The following is a 22953-nucleotide window of genomic DNA, read 5'->3' as shown; positions in this document are numbered from 1 at the left end:
ATTTATAAAAAAGAAAGAGGGTATGTGCTCTATATTAAAGGGCACTTAATTTAACTGACTATTAAAATGCATTATTGGTGCTATATCTTTACTTAAAATATCAAAGGGACTCATTTCGTGGAACGACCCGCTTAACATTTTCCAAAAAACTAAGTCTTATCGAAATACATTTGATTGATTGATGAGGATGATCCATTCTTTCCCAATATACAATATCGCCCACCCCATGCATGCAAAACAGACTTCAGTTATGTTTTAGTTATCTATCTTTTACGCTACGTCAGACTATCAATGAATTGTTTTTGAACTGTGTAACAAAGTTATTTATTTTACATCTGAGTTGCATGTATTCCTCCCCAGCTGGTGCCTCTCATTGCACTACTTTTTGTGGTTGCCAAACTGTACAGCCATCCTGTTGCTGACACAGCGGAAAGTGGCCGGCTCCACCTCCCAGTAGTTGATTGGGTTATCAAAGAGACTGATCCCGTTGTAGTAAGTCTTCTTCACACCAAAACCCTCAGGGCAGAAGTCATTCATGTCAACCTGGCTGATGTTGTTGGAGTGAAGGTAGACCACCTGTTTAAAAAACATTACATATATCAACTGTTATCAACATAACATATCAAGTGAAATCACCAATGTTGATGTTTAAAAAACATTACAGATATGAATTGTTATTGACATAAGTGAAATCACCAATGTTGATGTGATTGATGCTGCTTCACAACCCCCTCCACACTTTACCTGCAGATACTTCATTCCAGCAAGGCCTCCAGGGACATTGGAGATCCAGTTGTTCTCTAGATGCAGCTCTCTCAGGTTTTGCAGGTAATGCAGGCTGCCGTGCTCAATGTGGCGAATGTGATTGTAGCCTAGACCCAACCTAACACCCACAGACGCACACACACACACACACACACACACACACACACACACACACACACACACACACACACACACACACACACACACACACACAAACACACACTGAAATTGAGTGATTGATGAGACAATGAAGGGCAGACCATCTAGAGAAGGGGTCCCTAATTACATTCAGCCGTGGGCCGATTTTTCCTTGAGCGAATGGTCGGGCCACCGAAACATAGTTATTAATAATTTGTACACTGCAAATTGACCGCAACAATCCTAAACAGATATAGTATTTGACAAAAACAGAATAATTTCAAACGTTGATGATTACATTGGGATACGATCACATATGCCTCTCTATTTATGCGTGGGAATACTTGGAATCAGAATTCCTAAATTAAAATCACTTTCAGCTAATTTCCTGGTGATTATACTGTATTTTATGTCCATGAACGAAAATGATCTATAAAAAAAATCTTTCAGATGCTCACTTCTTATCTTCAAATGGAAAACATTTATAAAAAAAATTAAAAAGCATATAGGTAACAACAGCATAATAGAAGTCATTGTTTAAGTTGCACAACAGAAACTGTCGTGTATCATCATGATAGGGGCACCCTCTATTGCAGGGTTCCCCAACAGGCGGCCCTCAGGCGGCCCAACAGGCGGCCCAACAGGCGGCCCAACAGGCGGCCCAACAGGCGGCCCTCAGGCGGCCCAACAGGCGGCCCAACAGGCGGCCCTCAGGCGGCCCAACAGGCGGCCCTCAGGCGGCCCAATAGGCGGCCCTCAGGCGGCCCAACAGGCGGCCCTCAGCGGGTGATTTTATTTTCCCCCCCAAGTTTTCTGAGCAAAGAAAAAAAATATACATCTACAGCATTCATAAACTCCTCATAAATGCATAATGCGATGGACTTTTAGAAACTCTCAGACATTGAACACCCTCTTGTAAAGCTACTTGTCCAGACGTACCTGTGCAAACCCTCATATTGCCTTAGGTCTTCTAGTTCAATGGCTTGAATTTGATTCTGATCCAAATGCAACTCGTGTAGACCCTCAGGGAGATCTGGAAGGTGAAGGAGAACAAGTGACCGATAGATTCAAAGGATTTTTCAGTGGAAATGTGTGGGAAGTTGCAATGAAACAAACAAAACACTTAGAGGAACACTCCAAATATAATTATTGTAAAGGTTATGCCATGCTTTCTACCTTTAGGGATGCCTGTGAGTTTTGCCTCAGAAATGCGAAGGAAGGTTAGTTTGAGACCATCAAAGGCTCCCGGCTCCAAACCACTGTTCTGAATAGGATTCCTCCCCATCTCTGTAGGAGAAAAGTATGTGTTTAAGTCAATGCCAATACCTGCTCCAGTACTCAAGATGTAGACTTCAAAGACCTTTAGATGTTAGATGTGTTTTGCTGTTCCCATATCTGGTGCTAACACATAATAAATATGGCCTAAGGTCCAACTATAGCTTGTCATCTCACCAATGCAATTCATGCTGCCCAGTCCAGAGAAATCACCAGCCGCCACCTTCTTGATGTGGTTGTCATGGATACGGAGCTCCACCAGGGAGGAGGGCAGGTTCTTGGGCACGGCTGTCAACTGGTTGTGGGAGAAGTAGAGCTTTTGCATCCTTCTGAGGGGCATGAAGGCCCGCGGGTGCACCCTGGAGATCTTGTTATTCACCAACACCAGAGCCTGAGAAAAGAGGGATAGGTCATGAGACCAGCCACCCTGACCCAAAATAAATATAGACCATCGCTCATAGAATAATACAAGCATTGTTTTCATTGTAATCCTAAACCATGATTTATTCAAACACAGATACGAATCAACCATTACCATTATATAATAAGTTATGTACTATATATAGTAAACAATATATTATTTGAAGACACAGCATTAAGAGTGTTTATGTTTTCAGTATGGACACTGAAAAGGGGCACTACTATGAAAAAAGCAAAGACAGACAAGTGATGTATCCTTCTATTGAAATGCCAGAACTCTCTTCCACCATTGGTGTTATGACTGTTGGTGCTCACATAGAGGTTGCTGAGACCCTTGAAGTCATCCTCTCTTATCTCTGTGATCTGGTTGCTTTGAAGGTCCAAGAGCCTGGTCTCCGGGGGGACGTCATATGGCACATAGTGTAAACCTGCCGATCAAACCACAACAGATGAACTTACCTGCTTGACTTTACACACGTTTCCACATTCTGTCAGTTCACAATGATTACAATTCAGTTGTAATATAAACAATTGTTATTGTTGCTTTTTAAAAAGTGTTAAATCTATGAATCATGACAATATCCCTCTTGGACACATGTCACATGTTAAATCTATGAGTATGTTCTCACTCTTAAGGTTACGTCTGGATAATTCCACAAGTTAGAATGTATCATCATACTGTAATTTGGTAAATGCTGAATAATTCTCTGGGCTATGGTCTGTATGCATATGTTGAACTTTGTTGTTGTTTGTGTGTGAGATGTCACCATATAATTAGGAAGAAACCAGATACCCCAGACTCCACGTAGCACTAAAAAGTAGCGTGCAGTTGTGCAGTGTGACTGCTGTCTACACATGAACAATGGTATGTTTAGTGTGAAGAATCATTTGGAGAGAATATAATATTGTGACATCTCTTAACTCACCCAAGTCAGAGCACTGCACAACCTTCTGGTTACACTGACAGCCGAATGGGCAAGTAGGCTGTTCTGGTTTGTAGTATTCTGGTTTGTAGTATTCCTCAACTGCTGAGCCCTCCTCTTCATCGTTCATCATCATCATCAGTCCCTTTACATCGATGCTCTTTCCAAAGTCCAAGAAGCCCTTCTGCTCAAAGGGCAGTGCCACAGAGGGGGTGGGTAGAAGGGTGGCACACAGCAGGAGAAGGACAACAGAGAAGGGAATCATGGCTAAGCCTTTTGTTGAAGAGAAATCACAAGAGGAAGACAAAAAAGCACAAGGAAAATGAACAGCAGTCAATAAAGAGCCGCAGTTATGAATCCAGCAAATATTTATCTAAATTCCTGTAGCCTACAATTGGAGAGTTGCTCCTCAATGTAAAACATCTATTATAAACTGGTTGGTTTGAGCCCTGAATGCTGATTGGCTGAAAGCGGTAGTATATCAGACCGTATACCACGGGTATGACAAAACAATTATTTTTACCCTTCTAATTATGTTGGTAACCAGTTTATAATAGCAATAATGTACCTCTGGGGTAAGCAGTATATGACCAATATACCACGGCTAAGGGCTGTATCCAGGCACTTCGCGTTGCGTCGTCCCTAAGAACAGCCCTTAGCTGTGGTATATTGGCCATATACCACACCCCCTCAGGCCTTATTGCTTAATTAACTACCAGTTAGAAAATAAAACAGTTCTGAAGATCTCTAGGCTTGGATTTGTGTCCCACGCTCTATGGTGTGATTAAAACACACACACTTAGGCAGTTGCTGGTTGTTTCATCCTTAGTGGATGCTGTATTTGCCCTTTAAGCGATGAGATAATACAAAATAGTTTATTTTGGGCATTTATCTTAAATATAATTTGCTTAGCTCACCAGGAGTGGTGGGATTGTTTATACTGTAGATATTGAATGAGAAGAAGTTTAAAATAACAAAAATGTCTCTCTCTCTGTTTGTCACACACACTCACACACACATACCAAACCTATAGCTAGCATTGTGTTACAGTTATGAGTAATCTCATAGTGAGTATTGCCACTCCAGAGCAAAAGTCAGTCCTAAACAAATAGTAACCAGGGACAAAGAGTGAAATACACCCTGGCTTTCATACATATGTTTGTTAGGCTTCAATCTCAAGATGTGATCTATTATAGATGTCAATGGCGTCCTCACTTAAAAGTCAGTCTTACTCTTCCCATCAATTTTGGGCTTGGCATAAGAGGCAGTACAATCATGGACCATGGATACTATGTGGTCTTCGGGTCTGTAACTACTACACTGTGTGCCATCTGTCAATATGTATTAGCAGGATTGTACTGCAAACTATCAATAGATGCCCTAAGGTAATTTGGAATAATCTCGGATGAGCCTTCAGTTCAAGGTTCTTTGTTGAAAATAATAAGTTATTTTTTCATATGAGCAAAGAGTCTTTACTCTTTACTGTGGAGCTGGAGTTTGACTTTTCGCTGCCTTTGCCACGTGTTGTGAAAGGCCTGCTTCCTCCCTCTCTCAGGAGTCAAACTCCCACACCCTTTACCACAGTAAGGCCCCAGAAGCCACATAACTGGCTTTTCTCAGGAAAGGTTTTTTATAGACTAAGGGCTGGATTCAATCCGTTTCGCAGAAGTATTGTGGAAGATCCACATTATAGCTCGATTGAAATTTTGTTCCCACATTCTTAGAGACTGCATATGTCGGCTCATTCTAAAATTACCTTTACATTTTTATGTGGATCTTCCGCGATACTTCCATGATACAGATTGAATCCAGTAGCCGTAACATAGTAAAAGTAAATTAGTATGGTATGTATTAATTTGTGGCTGTCCATCATCCATTTCATATGATATGTTACGAAATTTCAAATCGTACAATATGTTACGAATTCCAAATCTTACAATATGTTACGAATTTGCAAAATGTATGATATATTAAGAATTCCAATTTGCTGTGACTAACATTAGCTACAGTAGGTGGCTCACGCTAACATTAGCAAGGTGGTTAACTTTAGCTAGGTTAGGGGTTAGGGGTTAAGTTTAGGGTTAACTTTAGGGTTAGGAGTTAGGTTAAAGGATTAAGGTTAGGGGAAGGGTTAGCTAACATGCAAGTAGTTGCAAAGTATCTAAAAAAGTAGTAGGTATTGCAAAGTTGTTAATTACCTAAAATGCCAAAGTTGTCCGTATTGAGATTCGGACACGCAACCTTTTTGTTTTTAAATGTTCACTTTATACACCTAGCCATCCACCCCAAACAGCTACCCTACTTTTGTTTTTGCGTTAAGTAACCTTCTGTCTTACGTAACCAGACATTTACTATGTTACGTCTCGTCTATGAGGCCAGGCTGGAGGGTCACATTTCTAAATACAATGAATGAGATGGATGACATAAACAAAAATCAATTATTTGCTGTTAAATTAAATTCTTAGTCTATCATTTTGTAATAGACTTGTCTTCCTGCAGTGAGCACTTTAACTACAGTATGGGGTGGCTCAAAGTTTTGATTGTTTGTGAAATTACCTGTGTTTGTTCTGTCTCAAGGGAAATTGATCAACAGCTATAAAACGAATATATCATTTGTAGGCTAAGTAGGATTGTGTCACCCACAGAATGCTAAAACAAATCATTTAAAGCTACATAGTCAATTTCAAATGTTATATATTACTTTAACAATCAAAAACATTTCAAATGCAGAATGCTCAACCAACTGTGAAATAAATCTGTAGTATATAGTGTCCTCTAACTTTAAATAATACTGATTATATGATCATCTTTAAGTCAAGAAGCTCAAATATATTTACTGTGACAGTCATAATGAAACAGGAAGACACTTACTGTAAAAAAAATCTAGCATGTATAGAGGAATTATTTTTTGAAAAATAAAGATGAACTAAACCTCATAAACTGATATACAGGATAAGTGTTTTATTCCATGAGATGATCCTTTATCTGTGAACCCATCTGCCAGCAGAGTCAGAGCTCTGCACAGTACCTGTTAAAAACCACGGAAGGAGTTACCAAAAGTATTTTAAGCCATAACCAAGAATTGGTCCAGTCCCCTTTTCATTGCCACTTGTGTGTGTGTGTGTGTGTGTCAAGAGAGAAAGAGATAGATAGTTATTTTAAACTTCTTCTCATTAGCATTTGAGATCTACAGTATATACACCAATTACAATCCAACCACTCCTGGTGAGCTAAGAAAATTATATGTAAGATATTTGCCCAAAATAATCAATGTTGTACTATCCAACCACTATACAGCATCAACTAAGGATAAAACAACCAGCAACTGCCTGTACCCAGTGCTGCACATGTAGATTGTTTGAGTTACTAAGACCTAATCAGGCTATTTAAAGTAACCATAGACAATGAACAGCAATTATTTTACATGTTTAATTTTCAAAATGTTTCATTACACAAGTTGGTCACAAAGTTGAAACAGTTGTTCATCAATTCATAAAAAAAACAGTGAGTCTAGAGTAGAGGGCACTACTATCAAGTAGCTACCTGGATCACCCTGGGTAACTGCAAATTCTGTTTCTTTTGATACATGCTACTATCAAGCAAGATTAAAGTCACAAGTAAAACCTAACACTGCCTTACAGAGGGAATCTGTGAAACAGGTCAAAGACAAACACATAATCTGCTTTATTACTTGCGATAATGAAGCCCACTGACAAAGGGCTGGTTGCATTAACATTGCCCTAGACTTATGGTAAGACTTAGGATAGAAGTCTAAGTTACATTTACATTACATTTAAGTCATTTAGCAGACGCTCTTATCCAGAGCGACTTACAAATTGGTGCATTCACCTTATGATATCCAGTTCACCTGTTGCATACAGCGTGGGTATCATAAGTCTGACTAACCTAATCACAACGCATCAGAGAAGAAGACAATCAGATACAGACTCAGAGGGAATTATGTAATGAGGCACTAGGTCAAACCCAGGACAAACTGACAGGGGGTTGGAGAGAGGGGTGAAAGAGGAGGAGGGAGGGGAGGAAGGGGGATACTAGTAATCCTCATGGTGGTAATCTTCCTCGTGACTCTGTGGCCGTAGTATGATGCTGTGGTAGGTCTTGATGCAGGAGAGGGCAGTGGGTGGGATGAGTCGCCGGTCAATCAGGTTGTACTCCAGGTGAACGGAGACTAGGGGCGAGTCGTCGCTCAGGCGCGTGTCACACAGAGAGTTCAGAGGAACGTACCTGCAGGGAGGAGAGAAAAACAAACATATAGACAGATGGACACTCAGTGACCACTGATAGAAAGACAGAATACTCAGACAAGACAGAAGGACCTTTGACCCGATCAAAGGAAATAACAACTGAGAAAGAAAATCAAAATTACACGGTGAGATTCACAATAGATTTGGATGTGCCATTATGGTTAAAGACTGCATGTGGCTAACTGGCTATCTGTCTCTATTTCGAAAAAGAGTACAGTACTGTGTTCTTCTCAAAGTTGGTTTGTCTCCCAATGGGAGGAAGAGGACAGAGAGAGGAACTTAATTATGTTAGATAACGTTGTACAGTGAGGGGAAAAAGTATTTGATCCCCTGCTGATTTTTTACGTTTGCCCACTGACAAAGAAATTATCAGTCTATAATTTGAATGGTAGGTTTATTTGAACAGTGAGAGACAGAATAACAACAAAAAAATCCAGAAAAAAGCATGTAAAAAATGTTATAAAATGATTTGCATTTTAATGAGGGAAATAAGTATTTGACCCCTCTGCAAAACATGACTTAGTACTTGGTGGCAAAACCCTTGTTGGCAATCACAGAGGTCAGACGTTTCTTGTAGTTGGTCACCAGGTTTGCACACATCTCAGGAGGGATTTTGTCCCACTCCTCTTTGCAGATCTTCTCCAAGTCATTAAGGTTTCGAGGCTGATGTTTGGCAACTCGAACCTTCAGCTCCCTCCACAGATTTTCTATGGGATTAAGGTCTGGAGACTGGCTAGGCCACTCCAGGACCTTAATGTGCTTCTTCTTGAGCCACTCCTTTGTTGCCTTGGCCGTGTGTTTTGGGTCATTGTCATGCTGGAATACCCATCCACGACCCATTTTCAATGCCCTGGCTGAGGGAAGGAGGTTCTCACCCAAGATTTGACGGTACATGGCCCCGTCCATCGTCCCTTTGATGCGGTGAAGTTGTCCTGTCCCCTTAGCAGAAAAACACCCCCAAAGCATAATGTTTCCACCCCCATGTTTGACGGTGGGGATGGTGTTCTTGGGGTCATTGGCAGCATTCCTCCTCCTCCAAACACGGCGAGTTGAGTTGATGCCAAAGAGCTCCATTTTGGTCTCATCTGACCACAACACTTTCACCCAGTTGTCCTCTGAATCTTTCAGATGTTCAGTGGCAAACTTCAGAAGGGCATGTATATGTGCTTTCTTGAGCAGGGGGACCTTGCGGGCGCTGCAGGGTTTCAGTCCTTCACGGCGTAGAGTGTTACCAATTGTTTTCTTGGTGACTATGGTCCCAGCTGCCTTGAGATCATTGACAAGATCCTCCTGTGTAGTTCTGGGCTGATTCCTCACCGTTCTCATGATCATTGCAACTCCAGGAGGTGAGATCTTGCATGGAGCCCCAGGCCGAGGGAGATTGACAGTTCTTTTGTGTTTCTTCCATTTGCGAATAATCGCACCAACTGTTATCACCTTCTCACCAAGCTGCTTGGCGATGGTCTTGTAGCCCATTCCAGCCGTGTGTAGGTCTACAATCTTGTCCCTGACATCCTTGGAGAGCTCTTTGGTCTTGGCCATGGTGGAGAGTTTGGAATCTGATTGATTGATTGCTTCTGTGGACAGGTGTCTTTTATACAGGTAACAAACTGAGATTAGGAGCACTCCCTTTAAGAGTGTGCTCCTAATCTCAGCTCGTTACCTGTATAAAAGACACCTGGGAGACAGAAATATTTCTGATTGAGAGGGGGTCAAATACTTATTTCCCTCATTAGCAAATCAATTTATAACATTTTTGACATGTGTTTTTCTGGATTTTTTTGTTGTTATTCTGTCTCTCACTGTTCAAATAAACCTACCATTAAAATTATAGACTGATCATTTCTTTATCAGTGGTCAAACGTACAAAATCAGCACGGGATCAAATACTTTTTTCCCTCACTGTAGCTGAGTTACCAGATAACTTCGCAGTTGAGTTACCTGATAACATTGAGGTTGAGTTACCAGATAACATTGTGGTTGAGTAATTTGTTAATGTTGTGGTTGAGTTACCTGATAACATTGAGGTTGAGTTACCAGATAACATTGTGGTTGAGTAATTTGTTAATGTTGTGGTTGAGTTACCTGATAACATTGAGGTTGAGTTACCAGATAACATTGTGGTTGAGTAATTTGTTAATGTTGTGGTTGAGTTACCTGATAACATTGAGGTTGAGTTACCAGATAACATTGTGGTTGAGTAATTTGTTAATGTTGTGGTTGAGTTACCTGTTAACATTGAGCTTGAGTTACCAGATAACATTGTGGTTGAGTAATTTGTTAATGTGGTGGTTGAGTTACCTGATAACATTGTGGTTGAGTAATTTGTTAATGTGGTGGTTGAGTTACCTGATAACATTGTGGTTGAGGCGGAGGAGCTGCAGGCTCTTGAGCTTCAGTAGCCCCCTGGGGATGGAGCGAAGCTGGTTGTGGTCCAGCAGGAGTTCAGTCAGAGTGTTGTACAGACCCAGGAATGACACATTATCAATGCCGTCGTTGCTCAGCCTGTTGTGGGACAGGTGAAGGAGGTTCAATCCCGGTTTCATGTGGCCAAACACGTAGCCAGGGATCCGTTCAATCTGGTTGTGGTGCAGGTGGAGCTGCTTAAGGCCCACAGGGAGGAAGGAGGGAACATGCACCAGCTTATTGTGCGACAGATCCAACGACTCCAACTTTCTGAAATGGTAGGGAAAATACAGGGAGATCTTTTGCTCAATATGTGAAAAGCTTGAAGACATGAAGAGATAGAAGGTAATGAATGTACAGCATTATGTCTCCAATTGACAGAGATATTTTCAATTTTAGGACTATATTGCTAGTCCACCTTTCCTTTAGAAGGCTGGTTCAATGTTTCCCAATCTTTCACCAGAGGGTTCCATCATATCCATCACATCTATGCCACGACTTTGTAGTTTCAAACCACTAAGAGCCAGCAGTCCCTCCCTTTGGGCTTGACTCTCTCCAGAACCTATCATAAAGCTGGACTGTGTCTGCTGATCTGCTGTGTAGCCAGCCACATCAGCACGTCCCAAAACAATCTTCCGCTGCTTTTCCCTCTCTTCTCTTTTTTCCCCCTTTCTCCTCTTTCTTCAAATATGCAATTAAAATTGTGCCCTGCAAACATTATATTTTCCGCTCATTATTGCCACTCAAACTGGGAGACTAACACATGCACTGAGTGTCAGATGAATTACACCATTTCACGTTTTGCTTCAGAATCCTGTATGCAATCATGTTAATATTCATACGTTTTACTACATCGTTTGTCCAACAAATATTTTCAATACATTCATAAAGTAAATACAGAGGATCTGAAATACTGTATGTTTGCATTAATATTCCCTTCAAGGTGGCGATCAAAACCAGAGTAGCAGTAATCAGTAATCATTGCACTGAACAACAACCTCCTAAATGCTGCAAAAGTAAGAATGGAGAGAGGTTGGGTTGTTGGGACTTACAACAGGTGTATCCAGGCCCTTGGGGCTATGCGGTCCTCCCGGATCTTGTTATAACTGAGGTCCAGAAACCTGAGGTTGACGGTCTTGTTAAGGATCCTCTCATGCACCTCTTCTATTCTGTTATCTGACAGGTGAAGTGTCTGGAAATACAAGCCGCAAAACACCTTCAGTATCCGTGTTTTTAGGGGGTTCAGGGGGACCTACTGTGTTGTTAAAGCGGTGAGGGGGACGTACTGTGTTGTTAGGGGGGAGGGGGACGTACTGTGTTGTTAGGGGGTTAGGGGGACCTACTGTGTTGTTAGTGGGGTGAGGGGAACCTACTGTGTGGTTAGGGGTGAGGGGGACCTACTGTGTTGTTAGGGGGGTGAGGGGGACCTACTGTGTTGTTAAGGGGGTGAGGGGGACCTACTGTGTTGTTAGGGGGGTGAGGGGGACCTACTGTGTTGTTAGGGGGGTGAGGGGGACCTACTGTGTTGTTAGGGGGTGAGGGGGACCTACTGTGTTGTTAAGGGGGTGAGGGGGACCTACTGTGTTGTTAGGGGTGAGGGGAACCTACTGTGTTGTTAGGGGGGTGAGGGGGACCTACTGTGTTGTTAGGGGGTGAGGGGGACCTACTGTGTTGTTAAGGGGGTGAGGGGGACCTACTGTGTTGTTACGGGGGTGAGGGGGACCTACTGTGTTGTTACGGGGGTGAGGGGGATCTACTGTGTTGTTAGGGGGGAGGGGGACCTACTGTGTTGTTAGGGGGTGAGGGGGACCTACTGTGTTGTTAGGGGGAGGGGGACCTACTGTGTTGTTAGGGGGAGGGGGACCTACTGTGTTGTTAGGGGGGAGGGGGACCTACTGTGTTGTTACGGGGGTGAGGGGGGCGTACTGTGTTGTTAGGGGGGAGGGGGACCTACTGTGTTGTTAGGGGGTGAGGGGGACCTACTGTGTTGTTAGGGGGAGGGGGACCTACTGTGTTGTTAGGGGGAGGGGGACCTACTGTGTTGTTAGGGGTGAGGGGGACCTACTGTGTTGTTAAGGGGGTGAGGGGGACCTACTGTGTTGTTAAGGGGGAGGGGGACCTAATGTGTTGTTAAGGGGGTGAGGGGGACCTACTGTGTTGTTACGGGGGTGAGGGGGACCTACTGTGTTGTTAGGGGGGTGAGGGGGACCTACTGTGTTGTTAGGGGTGAGGGGAACCTACTGTGTTGTTAGGGGGGTGAGGGGGACCTACTGTGTTGTTAGGGGGAGGGGGACCTACTGTGTTGTTAGGGGGGTGAGGGGAACCTACTGTGTTGTTAGGGGGAGGGGGACCTACTGTGTTGTTAAGGGGGTGAGGGGGACCTACTGTGTTGTTACGGGGTGAGGGGGACCTACTGTGTTGTTACGGGGGTGAGGGAGACCTACTGTGTTGTTAGGGGTGAGGGGAACCTACTGTGTTGTTAGGGGGTGAGGGGATCTACTGTGTTGTTAGGGGGGAGGGGGATCTACTGTGTTGTTAGGGGGAGGGGGACCTACTGTGTTGTTAGGGGGTGAGGGGGACCTACTGTGTTGTTAGGGGGAGGGGGACCTACTGTGTTGTTAGGGGGTGAGGGGGACCTACTGTGTTAGGGGTGAGGGGAACCTACTGTGTTGTTAGGGGGTGAGGGGGACCTACTGTGTTGTTAGGGGGTGAGGGAGACCTACTGTGTTGTTAGGGGGTGAGGGGGACCTACTGTGTTGTTAGGGGGTGAGGGAGACCTACTGTGTTGTTAGGGGGTGAGGGGGACCTACTGTGTTGTTAGGGGGTGAGGGGGACCTACTGTGTTGTTACGGGGGTGAGGGGAACCTACTGTGTTGTCTAGGGGGTGAGGGGGACCTACTGTGTTGTTAGGGGGGTGAGGGGACCTACTGTGTTGTTAGGGGGGAGGGGGACCTACTGTGTTGTTAGGGGGGTGAGGGGGACCTACTGTGTTGTTAGGGGGGTGAGGGGGACCTACTGTGTTGTTAGGGGGGTGAGGGGGACCTACTGTGTTGTTAGGGGGGGTGAGGGGGACCTACTGTGTTGTTAGGGGGGTGAGGGGGACCTACTGTGTTGTTAGGGGGTGAGGGGGACCTACTGTGTTGTTACGGGGGTGAGGGGAACCTACTGTGTTGTTAGGGGGTGAGGGGGACCTACTGTGTTGTTATGGGGGTGAGGGGGACCTACTGTGTTGTTAGGGGTGAGGGGAACCTACTGTGTTGTTAGGGGGGTGAGGGGGACCTACTGTGTTGTTAGGGGGAGGGGGACCTACTGTGTGGTTAGGGGGGTGAGGGGGACCTACTGTGTTGTTACGGGGGTGAAAGGGGGACCTACTGTGTTGTTAGGGGTGAGGGGAACCTACTGTGTTGTTAGGGGGGTGAGGGGGACCTACTGTGTTGTTACGGGGGTGAGGGGGACCTACTGTGTTGTTAGGGGGGTGAGGGGGACCTACTGTGTTGTTAGGGGGGTGAGGGGGACCTACTGTGTTGTTAGGGGGGGAGGGGGACCTACTGTGTTGTTAGGGGGGTGAGGGGAACCTACTGTGTTGTTAGGGGGTGAGGGGGACCTACTGTGTTGTTTGGGGGAAGGGGGACCTACTGTGTTGTTAGGGGGAGGGGGACCTACTGTGTTGTTAGGGGGGTGAGGGGGACCTACTGTGTTGTTAGGGGGTGAGGGGGACCTACTGTGTTGTTAGGGGGGTGAGGGGGACCTACTGTGTTGTTACGGGTGTTGGGGACCTACTGTGTTGTTACGGGGGTGAGGGAGACCTACTGTGTTGTTAGGGGTGAGGGGAACCTACTGTGTTGTTAGGGGGGTGAGGGGGATCTACTGTGTTGTTAGGGGGGAGGGGGATCTACTGTGTTGTTAGGGGGAGGGGGACCTACTGTGTTGTTAGGGGGTGAGGGGGACCTACTGTGTTGTTAAGGGGGTGAGGGGGACCTACTGTGTTGTTAGGGGGGTGGGGGGGGACCTACTGTGTTGTTAGGGGGAGGGGGACCTACTGTGTTGTTAAGGGGGTGAGGGGGACCTACTGTGTTAGGGGTGAGGGGAACCTACTGTGTTGTTAGGGGGTGAGGGGGACCTACTGTGTTGTTAGGGGGTGAGGGGAACCTACTGTGTTGTTAGGGGGTGAGGGGGACCTACTGTGTTGTTAGGGGGTGAGGGAGACCTACTGTGTTGTTAGGGGGGTGAGGGGGACCTACTGTGTTGTTAGGGGGTGAGGGGGACCTACTGTGTTGTTACGGGGGTGAGGGGAACCTACTGTGTTGTTAGGGGGTGAGGGGGACCTACTGTGTTGTTAGGGGGGTGAGGGGGACCTACTGTGTTGTTAGGGGGAGGGGGACCTACTGTGTTGTTAGGGGGGTGAGGGGGACCTACTGTGTTGTTAGGGGGTGAGGGGGACCTACTGTGTTGTTAGGGGGTGAGGGGGACCTACTGTGTTGTTAGGGGGGTGAGGGGGACCTACTGTGTTGTTAGGGGGTGAGGGGGACCTACTGTGTTGTTAAGGGGGTGAGGGGGACCTACTGTGTTGTCAGGGGGGTGAGGGGGACCTACCGTGTTGTTAAGGGGGTGAGGGGGACGTACTGTGTTGTTAGGGGAGGGGGGGTCTACTGTGTTGTTAGGGGGGTGAGGGGGACCTACCGTGTTGTTAAGGGGGTGAGGGGGCCTACTGTGTTGTTAGGGGGGAGGGGGGGACCTACTGTGTTGTCAGGGGGGTGAGGGGGACCTACCGTGTTGTTAAGGGGGTGAGGGGGACGTACTGTGTTGTTAGGGGGGAGGGGGGCCTACTGTATTGTTAGGGGGGAGGGGGGGACCTACTGTGTTGTTAGGGGGTGAGGGAGACCTAACCAGTCTACACACTACAGATCAGAGTTTGTGATATGTGTGGACCTAGCATGCAATTACAAAAAACAATGCATGTTTAGTAAAACATCAGAAACCTCTGTCATGTTACTACATTATTGACGAGTCTTTGGACTATACCAAGACGTATTTATTTTGTATTATATACTGTATATTTTGACTTTATTCAGACAGTGGGGAAATTAGGTGGGGAAGGCTGGACGCAAGGATTGAACTCTGGTATCCAGTGGGGAGTTGTATACGCGACGTGCCGGGGAGTGTGACCACTACGTCATGGCTCTGCACCCAATAAGTATTTCAAATAAGGGAAAATAATTTAGTTTCATTGACCCAAATGTCTCAGAAAGTCATGCCTCCCCAAGCTAAACTCCTCTGTTGGATTGAGGCTACTTACTGCATGTCATTGGCTCCTGCATGCTCACTAAACTGGCATCACAGGCACCTTGTCCAATCACTGACCTGCAGGGTCGTAGGAAGCCCAGAGGGAATGGCCCGGAACTTGTTGTCCTCCAGTCGCAGATAGATTAGTTTCTTCAGGGGCCGGAAGGTCAAAGGTGACACATTCCCATCGTGGAAGTGGTTATCCTCAAGCTCCAGTGTCAGCAGTTTGGACAAACCTGAGGAGAGCCACGTTTTCAAATCGCAACACGACAATATCAACATGTCAATAATATCTGATGTAGTTATTTAACTTGTTTTCCAGATATTTATTGCCAAATGGGCCATGCCAACAATGCTAAAGTACTATTCTGCACATTCTATCAGAACAAATCTTTGTACCGTACACATACACACACAAACACACTCTCTCTCTCTCTGTAAATCTCACACTCCTATACCTTTAAAGCTACTAGGTGTGAGGCCCAGGATCTTGTTGTCATTGATCTTCAGCTCCACCAGGGATGGCGGTAGAAACGAGGGGACTTTGGTCAGATTGTTGCCATCTAAATTCAGGCTCCTCAGCTTGGTCAGGATCTGAAACAGCCAAAAATCCACCCACCTTAGAACAGAAGGCGTGCTAGAACAGAAGGCGTGCTGTGATGTAACCAGTGTCCCTCTCTCTCTATTATGGCCAAGCACAAGAACTGCAATTTTACCTTACGCTTCTACTTTGCTGTTTAAGAGATGTACTAAATGAAACACACATTGATGGTATACGGCCTTATACCAGTGTAACTACCAGCTGAATAACCTACATAATTACTTTACTCTGTAATAGGCTTGCAGGCTATGTACATAATTGTGTTTTTCAATGGCGCAGGAATAATAATTTAATTTCTCCAGCAATGGCTGTTCTCACAGTGGGGATTTTATTGAATTCCACCCTATGTCTTATTTATGAAGTGTTTCTCATAATGTGTTTTGTTATATAGTCTTTGTCAACTCTGAGATGTACTGCAAGCAGAGTAGTTGATAAACACTAATGCTCTCTCAAGGGAGTTTTTAGCACTGTGAGTTCTTGGCATCAAGGGACTATGACAACTGAGTGGGAACAGGTGAATGTTAGGACACCTTACCAAAAATTATTGTTCTGTTTTTAGTTGTGGCTTGTCTGTTGACCGACAATATTCCCCGATTTATTTCAACAGCTAAGTGAGATTCAACCTGATGGCGCCAGATTCGACTTCTGCTCGTATGCGCTACCTGGGAGACAGCAGGAGTCCTTGCAGTCCAACTACAAGATGGATGGTCTTGTTGAAACATTAGGCTGTAACATGCACATACCTGTACTATTCTAGAACAGGGTTTCCCGAACTTGGTCCTGAGGGCTACCCCTGGGTGCACGTTTTGTTTTCTGCTCTAGCACTTACACAGCTGATTCAAATAACCAACTCATCATCAAGCTTTGATTATTTGAATCAACTTTGTAATGCCAGGGCAAAAACCAAAACGTGCACACAGGGGAGGGATCCAGGACCGAGTCTTGGAAACCCTGTTCTATAACACTAGACTGTGACATATATTCCATGTTAATATTCTATCAGAACAGACCGAGAGGAATCCAGGTAATGCAGCATGAGAATGGTCAATAGAGCCCTTAGTAACATAAGGCTGAGATGTGTAGGTGGGTCTGGGAGCGCAGTAGAGGTCCAACTGGAACCAAAGACAAATATGTTGAGAAGAAATATGCTCCAAGACTCACCTGGAACAGGTCAGGGCTGATGGAGGAGTCGTCCAGCTTGTTCTTGCTCAGGTCCAGCCACTCCAGGTTGGGCAGCCCAGCCAGCGCCTGGGGAGGGATCTTACTGATCTTATTGTCTGATAAGAGAATAGAACACAAGCTGACCCAGTCACCTCAAACAGAGAAAAACCTGGGCCCTCATGCTATTGGACCTGCATTAGTGTTTATGCAGTATCTTTGTGTACAAACTATGTTTATATGCAACTGTGTATGCACCGCAAACCACATTTGATTGTATTGAAGCCATTGTAGACAGTGATAAATCCTTTGCCTTCACGAAATTCAAACTCATTAAACATAGCTACCCATCTTAATAAACCAGATTCTTGTCCCCCCCTCTTGACTATGCTAATTGTCCCTGTAAGTAACATGTGAGATCTCTGTATCTCCTTACCTGCCAGATAGAGGGTCTTGATCCCCTGGTCTGAGAGGATAGGGATGTGGGCCATGCCAGTGCTGCCACAGGTGATCAGAGACTCCAAGAGCAGGCAGCCAGCAGGGAGAGACTCCATGATGCTGTGTCTCCTGGGGAACGTGACCACAGGATGTCCTGGACCCGGCGCCCTCGCCACGGGTTTCCTAGTGGTGGTCGTAGCCAGTCGGCCAGTCACCATGGTGACTGGTCTCCCCGTCGGTGCCACAACCGGGTGCCTGTTGGACCTCATGGTGGGTTTTCCCATGGCCCTGATGATGTAATCGTCATCGTCGTCATCATCATCATCATGCTCGCTGTGATCGTGGTCATCGTGATCGTCATCATCGTCATCGTAGGGAAGGTATGGAAGGCTGACTTTGGTTATCTTCGGGTCACGCCTCTTGGCCACAGGGACCTCAGCCCTCCTAACCTCTGTCTTCACTGCCACTTCCTGTTTCTTCACCTCTTCTTCTTGCTTCTTCTTCTGGGTGGCCACAGGTTTTACAACATAGACATCACACACAAAATATATACAATTATATATATTTAAAATGATTCTGCATTTGGTGACTCATTGTCCTCACAAATATCCCTGTCAGCCAATTCTCAGTCGTAAACGCAGGTTAGTGTTTTTCATCATCTTGTTCTGGAGGCAAAGTGGTCACTAGCTGGCACAGCTACAAAGTCATAAAATATGATTTTAAACCTAACCCTAACCTTAACCAGACTGCTAACCCTAAGTCCTAACCCTAAATCACCCAGTTCTGCCTCCAAGACAAGAATAATGACAATAAACGCCAACCTGCGTCATAAACAACATTTAAAGCATTGTTAGTTCATCTGCTGTGCAGGTCCTATAGCATTGCCCTCTTCATATTCCCGTGGGCCCCCACCAATTTCACTGGAGTAACAGGCTGCTCCTCCTTCTTCTGACTTCCTGCTCTCCTTTGGAAACTCTTCTTCCACTTTGGGATCCCCTCTTTGTCCTCTGCATTAGGGGAGGGCTTCTTGGCTTTGGGAGCCACTGTCTGCTTGTTGTTTGAACCTGAGGGAAAGGGCCATATATGTTAAATTCACATTTATACAGTATATATGTACACATATACAGTGCCAGTCAAAGGTTTGGACACACCTACTCATTCCAGGGCTTTTCTTTATTTTTTACAATTTTCTACATTGTAGAATAATAGTGAAGACATCAAAACTATGAAATAACACATATGGAATCATGTAGTAACCAAAAAAGTGTTAAACAAAACAAAATATATTTTATATTTGAGATTCTTCAAAGTAGTCACCCTTTGCCTTGATGACAGCTTTGCACACTCTTGGCATTCTCTCAACGAGCTTTACCTGGAATTCTTTTCCAACAGTCTTGAAGGAGTTCCCACATATGCTGAGCACTTGTTGGCTGATTTTCCTTCACTCTGCGATCCAACTCATCCCAAACCATCTCAATTTGGTTGAGGTCGGATGATTGTGGAGGCCAGGTCATCTGATGCAGCACTCCATCCCTCTCCTTCTTTGTCAAATAGCCCAGTTTCATCATAGCGCTCAATGGTTTTTGTGACTGCACTTGAAGAAACTTTAAAAGTTCTTCAAACTTTCCGCATTGACTGACCTTCATGTCTTAAAGTGATGATGGACTGTCGTTTCTCTTTGCTTATTTGAGCTGTTCTTGCCATAATATGGGTTTGGACTTTTACCGAATAGGGCTATCTTCTGTATACCCCCCCTACCTTGTCACAACACAACTGATTGGGTCAAACGCATTAAGAAGGAAAGAAATTCCACAAATGACCTTTTAACAAGGCACACCTGTTAATTTAAATGCATTCCAGGTGACTACCTCATGATGCTGATTGAGAGAATGCCAGAGTGTGCAAAGCTGTCATCAAGGCAAAGTGTAGATATTTTGAAGAATCTCAAGTATAAAATATATATTGATATGTTTAACACTTTTTTGGTTACTACATGATTTCATATGTGTTATTTTATAGTTTTGATGTCTTTACTATTATTCTACAATGTAGAAAATAAAGAAAAACCCTTAAATGAGTAGGTGTGTCCAAACGTTTGGCTGGTACTGTATGTATGTTCAATTCCATGCCCTGATCAATTTGTACACTTTATGGCAGCATGGACCATTTCAACTAGAAGCTGCCATGAAATCTAATAACCACAAATAAGAGTATAATCGTTCAATAACAATATACAACTTGAATGATGAACAATAGGAGTGAAGGCAGACGTACAAACTGGCTGCTGTGTAAATGCAGCTGCAGCTTACCGGCGCAGGGAACAGGGTGACAGCTGACAGTTCCCATCTGACACTGGCACACGAGGCAGGGCTGAGGCGACCACATAGCCCCGTCAAACAGGGACATCCCATTCACCGAGCACTGCCCCCTGCGGCCTGCAATAGACAGACAGACACACACACACACATATACACACACAGACACACAGACACACACAGCATTACTCACCTGCATGACACATGATCCACAGGTAAAGTACACATGAAACTGATACAAGCCCCACACTCCAATTCAGTCTTAGAAAACTGAATGCGGTTCTTTGTGAAGCATTGTGGACCACCCTTGACTTGGGTAAATGCTATAATCACAAAAACTAGAAGCACTGTAAAGTATGCATGCACATTTCCTCCATCTAACTTTCCACCACCCTTTTCCAAAATCATGTTGAAAACTTACCGGGGAAAACAGCATCATTAGTATCATCCGGTTCAGATGAGTCAGTTGCTACCAGGGGTTTGGACCTCTTGAGCTTCTCTGCTCTCCTGCTGGGCTTCCCACTGATTAGTGAGACTGCTGCGCATAGGCAGAGACATAGGAGCGCTAATCTGTTCATGATCAGCTCTGCCCTGGACTCTCCTGGTCAGTCTTCCTTTGGAAAGAAACCCTTTCAAACTGAGTGTGAGGAATCTCAACTCCTGAAGGACCTTTAAATACTCTCACCCCCAACAAATATTTTTTGACCACACACCCCAGAAAAACCCCAAAGGTGAGAGAAGAGAGGAGTGGAGAGAGGAAGCAGGGGAGTGGGTGAAAAAATAAAAGGAAAACATTTTCAGGACAAAGACCCTCTTTCATTCCTTTTCAAGAAACCACCTACCTCTTCTCTCCCCACCTCTCTCCTCTCCGCCCCCAGCCCCTTGTATACCTAACAAACCAATAGAGGAGGTCCAGTCAGAGACTGCTTATCGAATTACTGTGATGTCAACCAGCGGAGTGCTTTCTGACAGCCCAAACAGACATTCCCATTCCCATTGGCCACAGGCCAGAGGAGGTATAGCCCGCTGAACGGTATGGCCAGGAAGGAAGAAAAAAATGATCTCTCAAAGCCCAGCTGGAATGAAAGGCAGCTTTGAGTCCAACACCCCCACAACCCACCCCCACCACCAACCTCGACCAGCCAACAGGACAGGGAGACACAGAAACCACACTCCTGAGAAATTCTTGGAGTTTTTTTCCTCTGGTTTGTGACCCTGCTTGACTGCATAGTTCTCCCCCTGTAATGTCCCCAGGGCCTTGCCTCTCCTCTGTTTACACACAATACGTGTAACTAAGACAACCACAATGTATGTCGACAAAGTCGATTCATGTTTCCCGATATAAGTTTAATATACATAAACACTTAACCTTATCTCTGGGAGTGGAGTGAGATATGGTTGCAGCAACACTTACTGCATTCTGGGCCACATCTATCACTGGCCCTCTACCACTATTTCTCCCAGTATGACCCCTGGTTGTATTTCATGTCTAATTTCTTAAACATTTCTCAAAACCCCATCCAAATTGTCAAACTCCTACTCCATTGTGGTGTCCACATCCTGTTAGTGAGATTTAAAAAGCTGTGCCTGACACTAACCACTCAGAGAGAGTAAATACCAAACACTCCTACATCATCCTGCTTTTAGAAACAGACACCTGCTGACCTGCTGCCTGGCCAACCAGGAACAAAACAGACTGAGTATGCAATCCTAATGAGTAATCTGAGTGTAACCGATGTGAAATGGCTAGTTAGTTAGCGGTGGTGCGCGCTAATAGCATTTCAATCAGTGACGTCACTTGCTCTGAGCCCTGAAGTAGGGTTTCCCCTTGCGTTGCAAGGGCCGCGGCTTTTGTGGCGCGATGCTTCGTGGGGTGTCAGTTGTTGATGTGTGCAAGGGTCCCTGGTTCGAGCCCGGGTTGGGGCGAAGAGAGGGACGGAACCTACACTGTTACATGAGCATACGCCATAGATACTTATAGGATCAGATTTACTCAACGATTGCACTAGTTCAAAGTTTGCAAATGGGCCTGTATTCATAAAAAATCTTAGGAGTGCTGATCTAGGACCATGTACCCCCTTTCGAAAAGGCTAAACTGATCCTAGATCAGCGATATTACTTTGAGACGGTTTATGAATATGTGCCCCAAAATTTACTGGTAAAGGTCAATAAAAGATTGTGAAAATTAACAACCTTACTGCAAGTATAGAAAACAAAGGTGCAAACTTTGCACTGGCGCAAACGCTTAATAAATCTGTCCTTCTGCCTTTCAATGCACTGCATTGTCTGAGAATTCAGAAATCTTGAATATTTTCACAATGCTATACAATGCTAATATTTTCACTTTTTACTAAGAAGGTGATTGGCTAAGAGGCTGACCTCAATATACCCTTGACAGAGAAACACAGGTTATTTGAGTCCATGTGAGAATCAAGTCTGGTTTGCAACACAATTCATTTACTATTGTTTATACTTTTATCATCTCTCACTGTTATAGAACATTTGTCTAAATATATATTATGTTTTAATAAGTACCTAAACCTATGTGCAGTATCTGTTGCAACAATAAGGAAATTACATAATTCCAGACACAAAATAACATGTGTCTAAGTAAAGTGCTCAAAGTAACTGAATTCATCCATCCCCATTATAAGTCCTGACAAACCTCAGGTTATTCTAGAGAGTAGTGTGGTGTAAGAGGAAGTCACATTTGCCACCCACCTTTCAAAATAGTATTTTTACTCAAGGTCTGGTATAGCACTTTCAGAAATGAAAGAAACCTGAAACCTCACTACATGCAAAGAAATGATGTTTACATCAGACATGGAGCACCAGTCAAAAGTTTGGACACACCTACTCATTTAATATTTTTTTTAAATAATTCTTTACTGTTTTCTACATTGTAGAATAGTGAACACATCAAAACTATGAAATAACACATATGGAATCATGTAGTAACCAAAAAA

General features: G+C 44.6%; 2 protein-coding genes across 3 annotated transcripts; both read right to left on the bottom strand.

Moving 5' to 3' along the window:
- Positions 1–306: 306 nt before the first annotated feature.
- Positions 307–6562, bottom strand: LOC106572039 (biglycan). Its single transcript, XM_014145761.2, has 8 exons — positions 6393–6562; positions 3525–3794; positions 2914–3026; positions 2356–2569; positions 2080–2190; positions 1843–1936; positions 745–883; positions 307–576 (listed from the first exon to the last, which is right to left on the bottom strand). The coding sequence occupies exons 1-8, from the start codon at positions 6409–6411 to the stop codon at positions 379–381; spliced, it is 1158 nt and encodes a 385-aa protein (XP_014001236.2). The 5' UTR covers positions 6412–6562; the 3' UTR covers positions 307–378.
- A 374-nt stretch (positions 6563–6936) lies between these two features.
- Positions 6937–20933, bottom strand: si:dkey-6n6.1 (extracellular matrix protein 2). 2 transcript variants are annotated; one of them, XM_014145759.2, is made up of 11 exons: positions 20830–20933; positions 20409–20601; positions 19982–20107; positions 18585–18736; positions 17671–18175; positions 17238–17353; positions 15934–16069; positions 15554–15711; positions 11245–11384; positions 10136–10462; positions 6937–7766 (listed from the first exon to the last, which is right to left on the bottom strand). In XM_014145759.2, exons 2-11 carry the CDS (start codon positions 20563–20565, stop codon positions 7574–7576), a joined length of 2010 nt encoding a protein of 669 aa, XP_014001234.1. In that variant the 5' UTR covers positions 20566–20601; positions 20830–20933; the 3' UTR covers positions 6937–7573. The 2 variants fall into 2 exon arrangements, with proteins under 2 accessions (XP_014001234.1, XP_014001235.1); XM_014145760.2 differs by lacking the exon at positions 20830–20933 and having other exon boundaries at positions 17671–18172; positions 20409–20720.
- Between the last annotated feature and the right edge of the window lie 2020 nt (positions 20934–22953).

The sequence above is a fragment of the Salmo salar genome, chromosome ssa15 (genome assembly GCF_905237065.1).
Source record: "Salmo salar chromosome ssa15, Ssal_v3.1, whole genome shotgun sequence".
In the NCBI taxonomy this organism is placed as follows: domain Eukaryota; kingdom Metazoa; phylum Chordata; class Actinopteri; order Salmoniformes; family Salmonidae; genus Salmo; species Salmo salar.
Note: the sequence above shows the minus strand (reverse complement) of the source record. Positions and strands in the feature narration are given on the sequence as shown.

What these genes read in the sequence shown, in the direction of transcription:
- LOC106572039 (XM_014145761.2), bottom strand. An exon ending in GGGCAGCATGAATTGCATTG is followed by an intron (nt 2,191 to 2,355) that starts GTGAGATGACAA and finishes TTTCTCCTACAG; the next exon opens with AGATGGGGAGGAATCCTATT. An exon ending in ACTCACAGGCATCCCTAAAG is followed by an intron (nt 1,937 to 2,079) that starts GTAGAAAGCATG and finishes TTCACCTTCCAG; the next exon opens with ATCTCCCTGAGGGTCTACAC.
- si:dkey-6n6.1 (XM_014145759.2), bottom strand. Translation starts at nt 20,565, where the DNA reads ATGAACAGATTAGCGCTCCTATGTCTCTGCCTATGCGCAGCAGTCTCA. An exon ending in TCAGCCCTGACCTGTTCCAG is followed by an intron (nt 16,070 to 17,237) that starts GTGAGTCTTGGA and finishes TGGCTGTTTCAG; the next exon opens with ATCCTGACCAAGCTGAGGAG. An exon ending in CTCAACCACAATGTTATCAG is followed by an intron (nt 7,767 to 10,135) that starts GTAACTCAACCA and finishes TCCTCCCTGCAG; the next exon opens with GTACGTTCCTCTGAACTCTC.